Source organism: Hypanus sabinus, chromosome 8, assembly GCF_030144855.1.
Source record: "Hypanus sabinus isolate sHypSab1 chromosome 8, sHypSab1.hap1, whole genome shotgun sequence".
In the NCBI taxonomy this organism is placed as follows: Eukaryota; Metazoa; Chordata; class Chondrichthyes; order Myliobatiformes; family Dasyatidae; genus Hypanus; species Hypanus sabinus.
Genome location: NC_082713.1, coordinates 91,643,615 through 91,661,427, shown reverse-complemented (window position 1 = coordinate 91,661,427; position 17,813 = coordinate 91,643,615). Strand labels below are relative to the sequence as shown.

At 44.1% G+C, this 17,813-nt stretch overlaps 1 protein-coding gene across 1 annotated transcript in view; it reads left to right on the top strand.

Annotated features, from left to right (window-relative positions):
- The window catches only part of LOC132397781 (terminal nucleotidyltransferase 5C-like), a 62,092-nt gene that overhangs the window by 23,350 nt on the left and 20,929 nt on the right, over nucleotides 1-17,813 (top strand). The window contains exon 3 of the mRNA XM_059976541.1: nucleotides 2,953-3,160. Within this exon, the coding sequence (XP_059832524.1) occupies nucleotides 3,145-3,160 (16 nt within the window). The 5' untranslated portion in view covers nucleotides 2,953-3,144. The remainder of the gene's footprint in view (nucleotides 1-2,952; nucleotides 3,161-17,813) is intronic.

Here is a 17,813-nt window from a genome sequence, read left to right as displayed (position 1 = left end):
TTTCATCCACCATCAACTCTGCTCTCAAATGCATCTCTCCCATTTCCCGCACATCTGCCTTCATCCCATCCACCCGCCACCCCACTCGGGATAGGGTTCCCCTTGTCCTTACCAACCACCCCACCAGCCTCCAGGTCCAACATATAATTCTCCGTAACTTCCGCCACCTCCAACGGGATCCCACTACAAAACACATCGTTCCCTCCCCCCCTTTCTGCTTTTCAGAGGGATCGCTCCCTACGTGACTCCCTTGTCCACTCATCCCCCCCATCCCTTCCCACCGATCTCCCTCCTGGCACTTATCCTTGTAAACGGAACAAGTGCTACACCTGCTCTTACACTTCCTCCCTCACCACCATTCAGTGCCCCAGACAGTCCTTCCAGGTGAGGTAACACTTCACCTGTAAGTCGGCTGGTGTGGTATACTGTGTCCGGTGCTCCCGGTGTGGCCTTTTATATATTGGTGAGACCCGATGCAGACTGGAAGACCATTACACTGAACACCTACGCTCTGTCCACCAAAGAAAGCAGGATCTCCCAGTGGCCACACATTTTTAATTCCACGTCGCATTCCCATTCTGATATGTCTATCCATGGCCTCTATTGTCAAAATGAATCCAAACTCAGGTTGGAGGAACAACACCTTATATACCAGCTGGGTAGCCTCCAACCTGATGGCATGAACATTGACTTCTCTAACTTCTGTTAATTCCCCTCCTCCCCTTCTTACCCCATCCCTGACGTATTTAGTTGTTTGCCTGTTCTCCAACTCACTCTGGTGCTCCGCCCCCTTTCTTTCTCCCGAGGCCTCCCATCCCATGATCTTTTCCCTTCTCCAGCTCTGTATCACTTTCACCAATCACCTTTCCAGCTCTTAGCTTCATCCCACCCCCTCCGGTCTTCTCCTATCATTTCCCCCTCCCCCCCACTACTTTCAAATCTCTTACTATCTTTCCTTTCGGTTAGTCCTGACGAAGGGTCTCGGCCCGAAACGTCGACAGCACTTCTCCCTATAGATGCTGCCTGGCCTGCTGTGTTCTACCAGCGTTTTCTGTGTCCTGAAGCATAGAGATGGTCTCAATTAGGCCATCCAGTGCTACTTCTCTTGACTAATTTCTCCATTTTCAGCAGCAGTCTGAATGCTGGGTTTAGCATGATGGAGATGTAGTCAGAGAGGTTAAGGTGAGGATGTAGGATGGCTTTGTAAGTACCCCGTATGAAGCCCCCTCACCGTGTTTGTACAGAAACTTGGCTTGTTAGCCAGCTCTGCTGACCACTGGACTCAGTGGTGAGAAAGCCACCTTTCTCAAACAATGTATATCTCGGGTCAGTATGATTTGGGTCTCACCAATCAGAAAAGTTCGGGTGGTTCGATTAACGCAACCCCAATTTGAGGGAAAGCTGTGTAAATACTGCTCATATGCAATTATCCAATGGCAAGAAATAACAGATCGTACACAGCATACAGGAAGTGTATTTACTATGTTACGTACCCCGAACCAGCAGAAACGGAACACACCTGGAGTCTGGTTTTGCTATAAGCAAAACACTATTTATTAGTATCTACATAATATAGTAATAAAATCAGATAAATCAACCAGGTTAGCAGAGTTTATGCATATATAAGTGTGGAAATATAAAACCCCAAACTTCTTCAAGCTCAGGTGGTAAATGATACAGTCTTATGATGATATAGGTATGAAGTCAGTTCAGTTCGTGATATTGAGTTGAGTAGAATTGAGGAGAGAGAAAGGAGTGATTTGTTTTCCCAGTAAGCGGATGCCATTGATTCTTCCCACATTGTCCTCTGAAGTCCTGTTAAAGTCACAGACTGTGACCACAGTGCTTCTCCTATAGATGCTATAGATGCTTCTCCTATAGATGCTGCCTGGCCTGCTGTGTTCCACCAGCATTTTGTGTGTGTTGCTTGAATTTCCAGCATCTGCAGATTTCCTCATGTGAAAAAGTTAGGTCTTTATTCTTTGGAGCATAGAAGGTTGAGTGGGGACTTGATAAAGGTATTAAAAATTATGAGGGGGATAGATAGAGTTGACGTGGATAGGCTTTTTCCATTGAGAGTAGGGGAGATTCAAACAAGAGGACGTGAGTTGAGAGTTAAGGGGCAAAAGTTTAGAGGTAACACAAGGGGGAACTTCTTTACTCAGAGAGTGGTAGCTGTGTGGAATGAGCTTCCAGTAGAAGTGGTAGAGGCAGATTCGATATCGTCATTTAAAAAAAAAAATTGGATATGTATATGGACAGGATAAGAATGGAGAGTTATGGGCTGAGTGCAGGCAGGTGGGACTAGATCAGAGTAAGCGCTCGGCACGGACTAGAAGGGCTGAGTTGGCCTGTTTCCAAGCTATAATTGTTATATGGTTATATAGTCTAATTATTACAGCATTTTCAGCTAGAAAATCATGATAGTTTAGACATAAGTCATTAACTTGTTCATCGCCGAATGTGAAGTTTATGATATGAACACTGTCAGCCAAACACGGCTGCCGCTGTGATGCAGCTGTACAATCTGGAACAGGAAAGGTGAGGTGATGTAAATTAGTGACCTGCATTGTGATATTTGAAAAATCGACTAACTAGTTAACAGAAACATTTAGCTAAATGATTATTTTCTATAATTATTGATTACTACATTATTTTAGGTAACTAAACTTTTGTGCACACATTAATTTCCTTTGTGTGCTGGTTGAAAAATGTGTGTGTGTGCACACATGTGCACTGCTTAGAGGGAACATAGCTTATGAGGGGTCAGCTTCTTGAAAGACGTTCTAACGTTGGCCACCAAGACAGAGGTCACAGGTTCACTGGGTGCTGCACGTATTCTCATTGCAGTAGTTTTATTCTCCCTTTCAAAGCGAGCATAAGTGGTGTTGAGTTCATTCATCTGGGAGTGAAGTATCACCGTTATTCATGGTGTTGTGTTTCAATTTGTAGGAAGTGATGACTTGCAAACCCTGCCAGAGTTGACATGCGTCCCACACTGCCTCTCATCTCAATCAGAATTGTTCCTTTTCTCCAAGATAGCTCTCTGTAAGTCACAGCCGGCCTTCTTGTAAAGTACTGGATCACCAAACTTGAATGCCACATATCTAGCCTTCAGCAGACTACAAATCTCCTGGTTCATCAATGGATTTTGATTCAGGTACGTATTCTCAAAGGCCCACACTAATCCACATAGGTTTTAATGAAGTCAGTGACAACTGTAGCATATTCATTTAGACTCAAAGATGAATCTCTGAATACAGTCCAGTCCACTGATTGAAAGTAGTCCTATAAGTGCTCTTGCAACCCCCCTCCCCTGTACATACCTTCTTGCTCCTCACTACTGGTGCTACAGTCTTCAGTCTCTGCCTGTACTCAGGAAGTAGAAATACAGCCTGATGATCATACTTTCCAAAGTGATGGCATGAGATGGCACGGTAAGTGTTCTTAATGGTGGTATAACAGTTGACCAGTGTGTTGGGTCCTCTTTTCCACGTGATATGTTGGTGATAATTATTCAGATAATTTTTCAAGATGGCCTGATTAAAATCCTCTAAACTGACAAGAGAAAGCATCAGGATGTGCTTTTTCATGCCTGTTGATTATGTCACCCAATTCATCTATAGCCTTCTTGACATGGGTGGAACGTACACTGCTACCAAGGCTCAAAACTCCCGTGGCAGATAAAATAGACAATACTTGATTGCTAGATGTTCCAGGCTGGGTGAGCAGGACTGGGACAAAACCTGTTTCCTCGTGCCTTCTCAAATACAGTCGGCCCTCCTTATCTGTGGGTTCCACATGCGTGGATTCAACCAACCATGGATCAGAAAAACCTGGAAGTTCTCTCTCCGGCACTCGTTGTTTGAGCATGTACAGACTATTTTTTCTTGTCATTTTTCCCTAAACAATACAGTATAACAGCTATTTACATAGCATTTACATTGTGTTAGGTATTATAAGTAATCTAGAGATGATTTAAAAATATAGGCAGTCCCCAGGTTATGAACGAGTTCCGTTCCTGAGTCCATCTTTAAGTCTGATTGAAGTCAGAACAGGTACATCCGGTATTATGTTGCTTAGTAATAATTGTAGCTTTCATCGGGGCAGGGCCTTTCAAATGCTCCATTGAAATTGTTCCGATCATTGACCAACTGTAGCCTAAGTCTTTTTCAATGACCAATGGTGTTTCACCTCTTTCCAATCGCTTTATTACTTCCACTTTATTTTCAATCGTGATCATGATTATTTTCGTGAACAGAAACACTGCAGAATCAGAGCTGCGCCAGGTCCTAAAGTCCACTGTACTGATGCAGGTTAAATAAGGTCCGGGGTTCCGCTGGGTCCTAAAGGCCACCGTATTGAGACAGGTTAAATAAGAGACTTGAGCATCCGCATTTTTTGGTATCCGCGGGGGGGGGGGGGTCCTGGAACCATAACCCCGCGGATAAGGAGGACCGACTGTATATACTTCAACAAGAATACTGATGGTAAAAGTTCACCAGCAGCAAAATAACCTCCACCTTCCCATAACAGTAAATACTTGGTAAAACTACTGGAAGCAGTGGCAGATGTCCATAAGACATAAGAGCAGAATTAGGCCATTCAGACAATCACGTCTGCTCCACCATTCCATCATGGCCGATCCCAGATCCAACTCAAACCCATACACCTGCCCTCTCACCATATCCCTTGATGCTCTGACCAATCAGGAAGCTATCAAATTCTGCTTTAAATACACCCATGGACTTAGCCTCCACCACAGACTGTGGCAGAGCATTCCACAGATTCACCTCTCTTTGGCTATAAAAATTCCTCCTTATTTCTGTTCTAAAAGTTCGCCCATCAATTTTTAGGCTGTCCCCTCAAGTTCTGGATATCCTCACCAGAGCAAATATCCTCTCCACATCCACCTTGTATGGTCCTTTCAATGTTTGGTGATTTTCAATGAGATCCCCACACTTTCTTTTAAATTCCAGTGAGAACAGGCCCAAAGCTGTCAAACGCTTCTCATATGCTAACCCCTTCATTCCCAGAATAATCCTCATAAACCTCTGTACTCTCTCCAATGACAACACATCCTTTCTGAAATATGGGGCTCAAAACTGAAAACTCAAAACTGCCTGACTAGTGTCTTATAAAGCTTCAGCATTAATTCCATGTTTTTATGTTCCATTCCACTTGAAATAAATACTAACATTGCATTTGCCTTCTTTACCACAGACTCAACCTGTGAATTAACCTTCTGAGAGACTTGCATGAGGACTCCTAAGTCCCTTTGCACCTCTGATGTTTGAATTTTATTCCCTTTTAGATAACAGTCTGCTTTATTGTTCCTTTTACCAAAATGCAATATCATACATTTCCCAACATCGTATTCCATCTGCCACATTTTTGCCCATTCTTTGAATTTATCTAAGTCCTGCTGCAATCACATTGCTTCCTCAGCACTAACTACCCCTCCACCTATCTTTGTATCATCCACAAACTTTGCTACAAAGCCATTAATTCCACTATCTAAATCACTGACTAACAATGTGAAAAGTAGCGGTCCCAATACTGACCCCTGAAGAATACCACTAGTCATTGGCAGCCAACTAGAAAAGGCCCCCTTTCTTCCCACTCTCTGCCTCTTGCCTGTCAGCCATTCTGCTATCCATGCCAGTATCTTTCCTGTAACACCATAGGATTTTATCTTGTTAAGTAGCCTCATGTGAGGCATCTTATCAAATGCCTTCTGAAAATCTAAAAGTAAGTGACATACACTGCCTCTCCTTTGTAACAAGAAGGGTGGACTTCCTCGAAGAACTAAAACAGACTTTTTAAGGCAAGATTTCTCTTTACAGAAACTATGCTGACTTTGACTCATTTTATCATTAGTCCCCAAGTACCTGGAAACCTCATCCTTAATAATGGACTCCAACACTTTACCAACTATAACTTTTCTTTTGCTTGTTTCCCTTCTTAAAGAGAAGTGTGATATTTGCAATCTCCCAGTCCTCTGGGACCATGCCAGAATCAACTGAATCTTGAAAGATCATGACTAATTCATCCGTTATCTCATCAGCAGCCTCTCTCAAAACTCTGGGATGTAGTCCAGGTTGCCTAGCGCTCTTTCCTTTGTAGTAGCAGTGACACTCACTCATGCTCCCTGACACTCACGGACCTCTGGCGTATGGGTAGTGTCTTCCACAGTGAAGACTGAAACAAAGTACGTATTTGGTTATATTTTAAAAGCTTCCCAATCATCCAACTTTCCACTCACTTTTTTTTTTTACCTTTTCTATCCTTTCCTTTGGCTTTTATACATTCCTTAACTATCCTTGGCAAACATGGTTGCCTACCCCTGCCATTTGAGAATATCATCTTCTATCCTGCGCCTTGTGAACTATTTCCTGAAACTTCTATTATCTCTGCTCTGCCATCATCCCTGCCAGTATCCCCCGCCAATCTACCTGGTCAAACTACTCTCTCATGCCTCTGTAACTCCCCTTATTCCATTTGCAATACTGTTACATGTGACTTGTGCTTCTCCCTCTCTAATTGCAGTATGAATTCAATCACATTATTATCACTGCCTCCTACAGGTTCCTTTACATTAAACTGACTAATAAAATCTGTGTTATTAAACAACACCCAATCTAAGATAGCATTTCCCCAAGTAAACTCGAACGCCAACTGCTCTAAAATGCTGTCTCATAAGCATTCAACAAATTCCCTGTCTTGTGATCCAACACCAACCTGATTTTCCCCATCCCTTTGCATATTGAAATCCTCTATTACAATTGTGTCATTAACCTTATTACATGCCCTTTCCAGCTCCCTTCGCAATCTCAACCCCACATCTTGGCTACTATTTGAAGGCCTATATATTATTCCCAGAATGGTTTTACAAACCATGATAAGGCCATAAGATAAAGGAGCAGAATTTGGCCATTTGGCCCATTGAGTCTGCTCCACCATTTCATCATGGCTAATCTATTTCCTCTCAGTCCCAATCTTCTGCCTTCTCCCTGTAACTCTCCATATACCAACAGATCAAAATTCTATCAACTTCTGCCTTAAATATACCCAATGACTTGGCCTCCACAGCTGCCTGTGGCAACAAATGCCACAGATTCAGTACTCTCTGGATAAAGAAATTCCACCTCCTCTCCATTCTAAATGGATGTCCCTCTATTCTGAGGCTGTGCTCTTTGGTCTTAGACTCTCCCACCATAGGAAACATCCTCAAGGGCTTTCACTATTCAATAGACAATAGACAGTAGACAATAGGTGCAGAAGTAGACCATTTGGCCCCTCGAGTCTGCACCGCCATTCTGAGATCATGGCTGATCATTCACTATCAATACCCAGTCCCTGCCTTGTCCCCATATCCCTTGATTCCCCTATCCATCAGATATCTATCTAGCTCCTTCTTGAAAGCATCCAGAGAATTGGCCTCCACCGTCTTCCGAGGCAGTGCATTCCACACCTCCACAACTCTCTGGGAGAAGAAGCTCTTCCTCAACTCTGTTTTAAATAACTGACCTCTTATTAATCCATGCCCTCTGGTACTGGAATCTATAGGTTTCAATGAGGTCATCCCTCATTCTTCAGAGCCATCAAACGCTCTTCATATGACAAGCTGTTGAACCCTGGAATCATTTTTTTGAACCTCCTTTGAACCCTCTTCAATTTCAGCACATCTTTTCTAAGATAAAGGGCCCACAATACTCCAAACAAGTCCTCGCCAGTGCTTTATAAAGTCTCAACATAACATCCTTGCTTTTGTATTTTATTCCTCCTGAAATGAATGCTAATATTGTGTTTGCCATCCTCCTACTGACTCAACCAGCAAATTAAACTTTAGAGCGGGGGTTCCCACTGGGATCCTCAGTTAATGGTTGGGGTCCATGGCATAAAAAGGTTGGGAACCCTTGATATCAGGAATCCTGCCCGAGGACTCCCAAGTCACTTTGCACATTGGATTTTTGAATTTTCTCTCCATTTAGAAAATTGACTCCACTTTTATTTCTTCTACCAAAATGCATGACCATACACTTCCTGGCACTGTATTCCATCTGCCACTTCTTTGCCCATTCTCCTAATCTGTCTAAGTCCTTCTGCAGCCTCCCTGCTTGCTCAGCACTATCTACCCCTCATCTTTTACTTGTATAGTCAGCACATTTGGCCACAATGATATCATTTCCTTTATCACAAAAGAGTGATCCTAACACAGACCCCTGTGGAACACCAGTAGTCACCTGGTAGCCCAACCAGAAATGTCTTTTATTCCCACTCTGCATCCAGCCAATCAGCTAATCATGCGAGTATCTTTCCTATAATACCATAAGTACTTAACTTGCTAAACAGCCTCAAGCGTGGCACCTTGTCAAAGCCCGTCTGAAAATCCAAGTGCACAACATCCACGGACTCTCCTTTATCGATTCTGATTGCTATTTCTTCAAAGAATTCGAACAGATTTGCAGGCAAGATTTTCCCTTGAGGAAACCATGTTGACCTTGGCCTACACAAGGAAATCTGCGGATGCTGGGAATTCAAACAACACACTCAAAATGCTGGTGGAACGCAGCAGGCCAGGCAGCATCTATAGGAGAAGCACTGTCAACGTTTCGGGCCGAGACCCTTCGACAGGACTAACTGAAAGGAAAGATACTAAGAGATTTGAAAGTAGGAGGGGGAGGGGGAAATGAAAAATGATAGGAGAAGACCGGAGGGGGTGGGATGAAGCTGAGAGCTGGAAAGGTGACTGGCGAAAGGGATACAGAGCTGGAGAAGGGAAAGGATCATGAGACGGGAGGCCTAGGGAGAAAGAAAGGGGGAGGGGAGCACCAGAGGGAGATGGAGAACAGGCAGAGTGATGGGCAGAAAGAGAGAAAAAAAACAAGCAACTAAATATGTCAGGGATGAGGTAAGAATGGGAGGAGGGGCATTAACGGAAGTTAGAGAAGTCAATGTTCATGCCATCAGGTTGGAGGCTTTCGGAAGGAGTGAGGTTGGAATTGGAACAGGGTGTGGTGAACTCGAGACGGTTGATGTCCCGTTGGCAATTAGCAATAAAGAGATCCAGAGCAGGCAGAAGACCAGAGCGGGGTGTCCATGAAAAGGAGGAGGGTTGAAGACGGGAGAAGGGGTCATCGGTGGGGGTAGGAGAGTCCTTATCAAAGAAGTAAACTTGGAGACGGAGCCGGCGGAAGAAGAGTTCAGCGTCATGGCGTATGCGGTGAGGTGTGGACGAAGGGGGACAAAACCGAGGCCCTTACTGAGGACAGAGCACTCTGCCTCAGAGAGTTGAAGGTCAGAGGGAATGGTAAAGACCCGCCATGGATGAGAGATGGGATCAGAGGGGGGAAGGAGGCTGGTAGTGTCAGTGGAGAGGGAAGGGTTGGAGCGAGAGGAAGATGGAGCCTTCAACCTGATGGCATGAACATTGATTTCTCTAACTTCCGTTAATGCCCCTCCTTACCCCATCCTTGACATATTTATTTGTTTGTTTTTTTTTCTCTCTCTCTGCCCATCACTCCGCCTGTTCTCCATCTCCCTCTGGTGCTCCCCTCCTCCTTTCTTTCTCCCTAGGCCTCCCGTCTCATGATCCTTTCCCTTCTCCAGCTCTGTATTACTTTCGCCAATCACCTTTCCAGCTCTTAGCTTCATCCCACCCCCTCTGGTCTTCTCCTATCATTTTTTCATTTCCCCCTCCCCCTCCTACTTTCCAATCTCTTAGTATCTTTCCTTTCAGTTAGTCCTGATGAAGTGTCTCTGCCCGAAACGTTGACAGTGCTTCTCCCTATAGATGCTGCCTGGCCTGCTGCGTTCCACCAGCATTTTGTGTGTGTTGTTTGACTCATGAGCCTCCAAGTACTCCAAAATGTTCCCAACCATTGAGTTCAGACTAACTGGCCTATAATTTCCTTTCTTCTGTCACTCTCCCTTCTTGAAGAATGGAGTGACATTTCCAATTTTTCACTACCCCAGAACCATGCCAGAATCTTGTGATTCTAGAAAAATGATTACTAATGCTCCACAATTCCTTCAACTACCTCCTTCAGAACACTGGTGTGGACAATCAGGTCTAACTGACTTATTTATCTTCACAGTTTTCAGGTTCCCAAGCAGTTTCTCACTTGTAATGGTAACTTAATTCCTTCCTGCCCTTTGACATTCTCGAACCTCCGGCATACTGCTAATGAAGACTGATGCAAAATACAGTATTTATTCAGATCATCAGCCCCCATTAGTACTTCTCCAGTATTATTTTCCGCTTATCCAAAGTAGGACCATAAACACTGAAGAAAACCGGTCACAACCTCATCACAAATACTGAGGGGTGGTCCCCTTTCCATTGTCTGCATTTGTGCAAAGCCTCCATGTGGTCACCTTGATTAGTCCCTGCAGATTTGAATATAGCCTCCTATAAATCATCTGGTGTACCCTGACCTTGTGCCTGTTCCTCTGGCAGGGCTGAGAGTAACACTGAGGTTAGACACAGGATTAATTTCTGCTCCTCTGCTTCATTGAAACTGAACTGTGCTGCAGAATATGCTGAAAAGCTCTCAAGGATCATCTCCCAGCCCACACTTTGGTAAATTCACAGTTGTAGAACTCAACTGGGCCATGTATGTCAAAAAGGGTATAATACTGTGTCACAACTAGTCCTCCTGGCTCTAGTGTCTCCTGAACTCTTTCCATTACCACAGGTGCCATTGGGGCAGAGGTGTTGAAGTTTCCATCCCCTCTCGTAAAGAGGTGGGCCACTTCCCTAATAATCCACCCTATTATGGTGCATTGCTTCATATGCTAAATCACCCCATTCTACATCACTATCATTGTCAGTCCTCACACCAAATGCACATATCACTATCAATATCACTGAGCTGAGTAAATGGACACATCACTCCTCTCTGAACTGATAGTTGACTGTGCAGATTTTCAATCTTGGTGTGATTGGCGCTGCCTTTCTTGTCAGCTACCGATTGCTGCACAACATTTCATAGCAGTTCGTAAATCCTGACACTGACTTTTCCATTTCTCTATTTCTGTATTTGCCTGTTTACTGTTCTTTTTACCCATTATGTGCTCACACTGAGCCTGAAACTGAGCTCAAGTGGATCAAATTTGCCTGACTCAGCTCCTGCAGAATTTCATTTTCTTTCCTCTCTCCAGCTCTTTTCTCTCTTTCTCTAACTCTTCCCTACACTTATACAACTCCTCTGCCAGTTTCTGTTTCCCTCTTTTCATTTCAATTAGATCTTCCAGCATTCATCCCATTCTTTGATTTCTTTTTACTAACTGTTTGCCACAATACATCAAGAGGGTTCCTGACTCTCCACTCTCAATCTTTCCTATCCACTCACCGTAGTCATGCCATTTTCTTAGTACATATCTATGGAAGTAATCTCTCCAATCCTCCAAAACCCCTGGGTTCTTTCCTCTCCCCATTTTAATATTCTAACCTAATGGGTGCTTCAGCTTGTAACTAGGGTCCCAGACCTTGATTCTTTCTTTTCAAGCCAACCCAGCGACACCAGATTCTGTTGAATATTATCAACTGTTCCAGGTTAAGCAATTCATGATGCAACTCTTAATTAATCAAAACTTACACATTATTGTTTTTTTTGTCTTTGCACAATCATCAATGTAACCGTAGGCCAACAACATAAAATATGAATTCCACTGTTCCCTCTGTACCAATACTCATTCAGGCCATTTCTCCAATTGGCCAAACGATAAATCCACTTTCTCCCAGTCCCTGATATGGGGTACTTCTTTGCAATAGTGTCTGGACTTCTCACCACTTTTCATTTGAATCCTTTCACTCTTTCACTCTTTCACTCAAAAGAACCATCTTTCCTTATCAGTTCATATGTTGCAATTCAATCTCATCGGCTCAAGGTCACCTGACTGACTTGTGTCAGATTTCATAGAACATAGAATAGTACAGCACATTACAGGCCCTTCGGCCCACAATGTTGTGCCGACCCTCAAAACCTGTCTCCCATATAACCCCCCACCTTAAATTCCTCCATATACCAGTCTAGTAGTCTCTTAAATTTCACTAGTGTATCTGCCTCCACCACTAACTTAGGCAGTGCATTTCACGCACCAACCACTCTCTGAGTGAAAAACCTTCCTCTAATATCCCCCTTGAACTTCCCTCCCCTTACCTTAAAGCCATGTCCTCTTGTACTGAGCAGTCGTGCCCAGGGGAAGAGGCGCTGGCTGTCCACTCTGTCTATTTGCCACACTGTCTATATGCCTGGTGACCTCCTCAAAGAACTCTATCAGGCTTGTTAGATACGATCTGCCCTCCACAAAGTCTTGGTGACTGTCCCTGATCAGGCCATGATTCTCTAAATGCCCATAGATCCTATCTCTAAGAAACTTTTCCAACAGCTTTCCCACCACAGATGTAAGGTACACTGGTCTATAATTACCCAGACTATCCCTACTCCCTTTTTTTGAACAAGGGGACAACATTCGCCTCCCTCCAATCCTCCGGTACCATTCCTGTGGACAACGAGGACATAAAGATCCTAGCCAGAGTTTCAGCAATCTCTTCCCTTGCCTCGTGGAGCAACCTGGGGAATATTCCGTCAGGCCCCAGGGACATCTGTCCTAATGTATTTTAACAACTCCAACACCTCCTTTCTCTAAATATCAACATGCTCCAGAACATCAACTTCACTCATATCATCCTCACCATCATCAAGTTCCCTCTCATTGGTGAATACCGAAGAGAAGTATTCATTGAGGACCTCGCTCACTTCCACAGCCTCCAGGCACATCTTCCCACCTTTATCTCTAATCGGTCCTACCTTCACTCCTGTCATCCTTTTGTTCTTCACATAATTGAAGAATGCCTTGGGGTTTTCCTTTACCCTACTCACCAAGGCCTTCTCATGCCCCCTTCTTGCCCTCCTCAGCCTCTTCTTAAGCTCCTTTCTTGCTACCCTATATTCCTCAATAGACCCATCTGATCCTTGCTTCCTAAACCTCATGTATGCTGCCTTCATCCACCTGACTAGATTTTCCACCTCACCTTTCTTCCCATGGTTCCTTCAGCCTACCACTATTTATCTTCCTCACCGGGACAAATTTATCCCTAACATCCCTAAACATCGACCACATGTCCACAGTACATTTCCCTGCAAGAACATCATCCTAATTCACACACGCAAGTTCTAGCCTTATAGCCTCATAATTTGCCCTTCCCCAATTAAAAATTTTCCTGTCCTCTCTGATTCTGTCCTTTTCCATGATAATGTTAAAGGTCAGGGAGCGGTGGTCACTGTCCCCCAGATGCTCACCCACTGACAGATATGTGACCTGACCCGGTTTGTTACCTAATACTAGATCTAGTATGGCATTCCCCCTAGTCGGCCTGTCAACATACTGTGACAGGAATCCGTCCTGGACACACTTAACAAACTCTGCCCCTCTAAACCATTGGAACTAATCAGATGCCAATCAATATTAGGGAATTTAAAGTCACCCATGATAACAACCCTGTTATTTTTGCAGCCTTTCAAAATCTGCCTCCCAATCTGCTTCTCGATATCTCTGCTGCTACTAGGGGCCTATAAAGTACTCCCAGTAGAGTAACTGCTCCCTTCCTGTTCCTGACTTCCACCCATACTGACTCAAAAGAGGATCCTGCTACATTACCCACCCTTTCTGTAGCTGTAGTAGTATCCCTGACCTGTATTGACACCCTTCCTCCCCCTTTTCACCCTTCTCTATCCCTTTTAAAGCACTGAAATCCAGTAATATTGCAAATCCATTCCTGCCCTATTGCCGGCCAAGTCTTTGTAATGGCCACTGCATCATAATTCCATGTATGTATCCAAGCTCTCAGTTCATCACCTTTGTTCCTGATGCTTCTTGCATTGAAGTACATGCACTTTAGCCCTTCTACCTTACTACCTTTACACCCTTTATTCTGCTTCTGTTTCCTCAAAGCTTAATGTTAGATCTGGCTTTACTCCATGCACTTCTTCCACTGCTCCATCGCTCTGGGTCCCAACCCCCTTGCAAATTAGTTTAAACCCTCCTGAACCATGCTAGCAAACCTACCTGCAAGGATATTGCTCCCCCTCGAGTTCAGATGCAACCCATCCAATCTGTACTGGTCCCACCTTCCCCAGAAGAGATCCCAATGATCCAAAAATCTAAAACCCTGCCCCCTGCACCAACTCCTCAGCCCTGCATTCAACTGCCACCCAATTCTTACCATCACTATCACGTAGCACTGGCAGCAATCCTGAGAACGTCACCCTGTTCTTCAGCCTTCTGCCTAGTTCCCGAAACTCACACTTCAGGACCTCATCCTTCTTCTTGCTTATGTCGTTGGTCCCAACATGTATCACAACTTCTTGTTGCTTTCCCTCTCATACCAGGATGCTGTGCACCCAGTCAGAGACATCCCAGAACATTGGATGTTGCCAAGGACTGCACAACTTTGTGCCTTATGTGACTTCTTTAGTTCTATTCAATTCTGGTTCAAACTAGTCAAACCGGATCCTCTAGACATTGGGCCGAGATAACAAGATTACCTCTGCACAGCTGCCGTTGTACACAACAAACAATTCATCTGAGAATGATCTCAGGTTTAGCAGATCATAGAAACATAGAAAACCTACAGCACAATACAGGACCTTTGGCCCACAAAGTTGTGCCGAACATGTCCCTACATTAGAAAATGCTAGGCTTACCTATAGCCCTCTCTTTTACTAAGCTCCATGTACCTATGTAAAAGTTTCTTAACCCTTACATACTGTTCGGGTCAAATTTGACCTGTTTTGACATTTGACAGCAGTAAAAACACCCAAAATGCCAGTTTTTAGCTGAAATTTGATGACTTTTCCTAAAGTGACCCAAAATGCTCAAAAATGAAAATATTTTAAAATTTTATACTTTTGTACAGGTGCTACAAATTTTTGTACTTTGAGGCTGTTCCGGGTCAAATTCTGCGGCATGAACTCACCGAACAGCTCACTGGTGAACGTCAGGCCATTATCAGTGACCAGAGTGTCAGACTACCTGTGGACTGCAAACTCTTGCCTGAGTTTGTCTGTGGTTGAGGGGGCTGTGATGTGGCTCATGATGTGAGCTTCGATCCATTTGAAGTACGCTTCTACCATTACAAGAAACATCTGCCCCATAAAGGGGCCAGCAAAGTCCAAATGTAGCCTAGACCAGGGATAGACTGGCCACTCCCATGGGTGCAAAGGAGCTGGTGGTGGCATGTTCTGATTGGTCGGACATTGCGTGCATCCTGATCCATTCTTGGCCACCAGACATAGGATGTTGCAAGGCTTTTCATTTGTGACACCCCGGATGATTCTCATGAATTTCCTTCACAATCTGTGAACAGCCGGGGGGAGGCACGATGACCCTCGCCACCCAGAAAATGCAACCATCCTACAGACTCAGTTTCACCTTGCGTTTTGCATAAGGCCTCAGTTCCTCTCCTTCCACAACTCTGGGCCAACCTTGTAAAAGGAAAGTCTTGACTTGAGACAGGACTGGGTCCCTCTCTGTCCATTGCTTGATCTGAATTTCCTTTACAGGTATCTCTGACAGCCTCTCCAATGAAAACACAGTCTCTGAAGGCACATACATAGTAACAGGCATCTCAGGTAAAGGTAGTCGATTCAGTGCATCAGCGTTTGCATCATCCCCACCCGCTCTGTACACGATAGTATACTGGTAGGCTGACAATGTGAGATCCCAACATGTATCCTGGCTGAGGCTAGCGGAGGGATGTATCTGGTCTCCCTAAAAAGGCTCATCAGTGGTTTATGGTCCATATAAATTGTGAATGCATGTCCATAGATGTACTGATAAAAGTGTTTGACCACAAAAACAATGGCCAGATCTTCTTTGTCTAGCTGTGAATATCCCTTCTCAGCAGCCGACAGGGTATGTGAAGCAAAACCAATAGGCTTTTCAGAACAGTCCTCCATTTTGTGTGAGAGATCTGCCCTGACTCCATAGGGCGAAGCGTCGCATGAAAGGGTGATCTCTTGGTCTGGGTGAACGAGCAGCTTCACTGAGTGGAGGAGTTCTTTCACTTCCTTGAAAGCTTCCTCCTGCTCTTCACCCCACTGCCACTTAGTGTCATTGTGAAGCAGCTTATACAGTGGGGCCAAAACCTTTGAGCGGTCCGGAAGAAACTTACCGTAATAATTCACCATGCCCAAAAATGATCTGATTTCAGTGACACTCTTGGGGCTTTGGGCCTCCTTGATAGCCCTTACTTTGTCCTCCACTGGGTAAAGCCCCTCAGCTGTAATCTTGTGTCCCAGGTAGGTCACACTCAGAGTCAGGAACACACATTTTCTGCGTTTCAATCACAGCCCTGCATCTGAGAACCTCTTCAGCACCTGTTCTAAGTTAGCCAGATGCTCCCTTTTCGTGGCTCCTGTGATCAAAATATCATCAAGATACACTGCTATGTGCGGAATCCCCTTCAGCAAAGAGTCCTTTGGAAAATGGTGGGGCTAGACGCCACTCCAAACACCAGGTGACTGTATTTGAATAATCCCTTGTGCGTATTGATGGTGACGTACTCCTTTGAATCCTTGTCGAGCAGTAGCTGTTGGTAGGCGTGGCTCATGTCCAGCTTTGTGAACAGCTTACCCACTGACAGGGTCGCAAACAGATCATCCACCCGTGGCAATGGGTACTCCTCCAGCTTAGAGACCCGATTCACTGTAAGCTTGTAGTCCCTACATATCCTCATCGTTTTATCTGCCTTCAAAACTGTGTTATGTATTCAGGCAACAATAAATATATGAGTTCGGCAAGGGTTTCTTATAACAAACAACACGTTTATTAAACACAGAAAACAAACCCCCCCCCAAAAGTAAACAAACACTAACGTAACCGGAAACAGCTGCTGTGCGGCAGCTCAAACAGTTCTTAAAGTGATATTGCAAAAACAGTTCTTCACAGTGGTATTGCCAAAAGTTCGATATGCTCACAGTCCATTTAAAAAGGAGAGACTTTATAAGATGATTTAAATTCTCCTTCACGTCGCTTTGCTTCGATCCCCGGCGTCAAACTTTTCCCACGATGAATTTACGAAACGAAACGGCTTAAAGGCACTGACATTTCCTTCCTCACTATCCTCAATCCTTTCTGGTAAACCCAGAGATTAACGCGAGAATAGTCAACAAAATCCTTCCAAATAAGGATCAAACAAAGGTCGAAACCCGTTTCACCGTAGAAAGCGATTCTCCTCGATCTTTAACTCCCGAACTTCGATCTTCACTCTCCACTGATTTCTCGAACTAGCAGAATTGTAAAGAACCTGCTGGCAATGACCTTTTAAACTTTAGGCATTAGATAAAACTTCATCTTTCAACTAAACTGCGTCATCACTTAAATCACACAGTGGCATGAAGTCAACTTGGCAAATCCAGCCACGAACTGCCCCTCCTCACAGGGTGGGGTCTTCCTTTTATAACCTGAAAAAAAACCTGTCACATGATCTCTACTGGCGGGAAAATAATGTCACTCCACCATCACAAGACCATTACCTCAAGTCCAGTAAAGCTTCAACCCCAGTCACGTGACAAGGGTACCACTGTCATGTGTCACAAGTACGTAACACCTCCCTCCAAAAAAAAACATTTTTGGTCTGACAAGAACAAAAATTTTTAACAATTGCTTACAAGAAAAACAAAGGTATAAATTTTATAACATACACAATATACAATACCATCATATAACAGCTTATAACTCACAATATAGTAGGAGTGTTACAATAGAAAAAAAAATCCACACCATAAAAAAAATTGCATTGT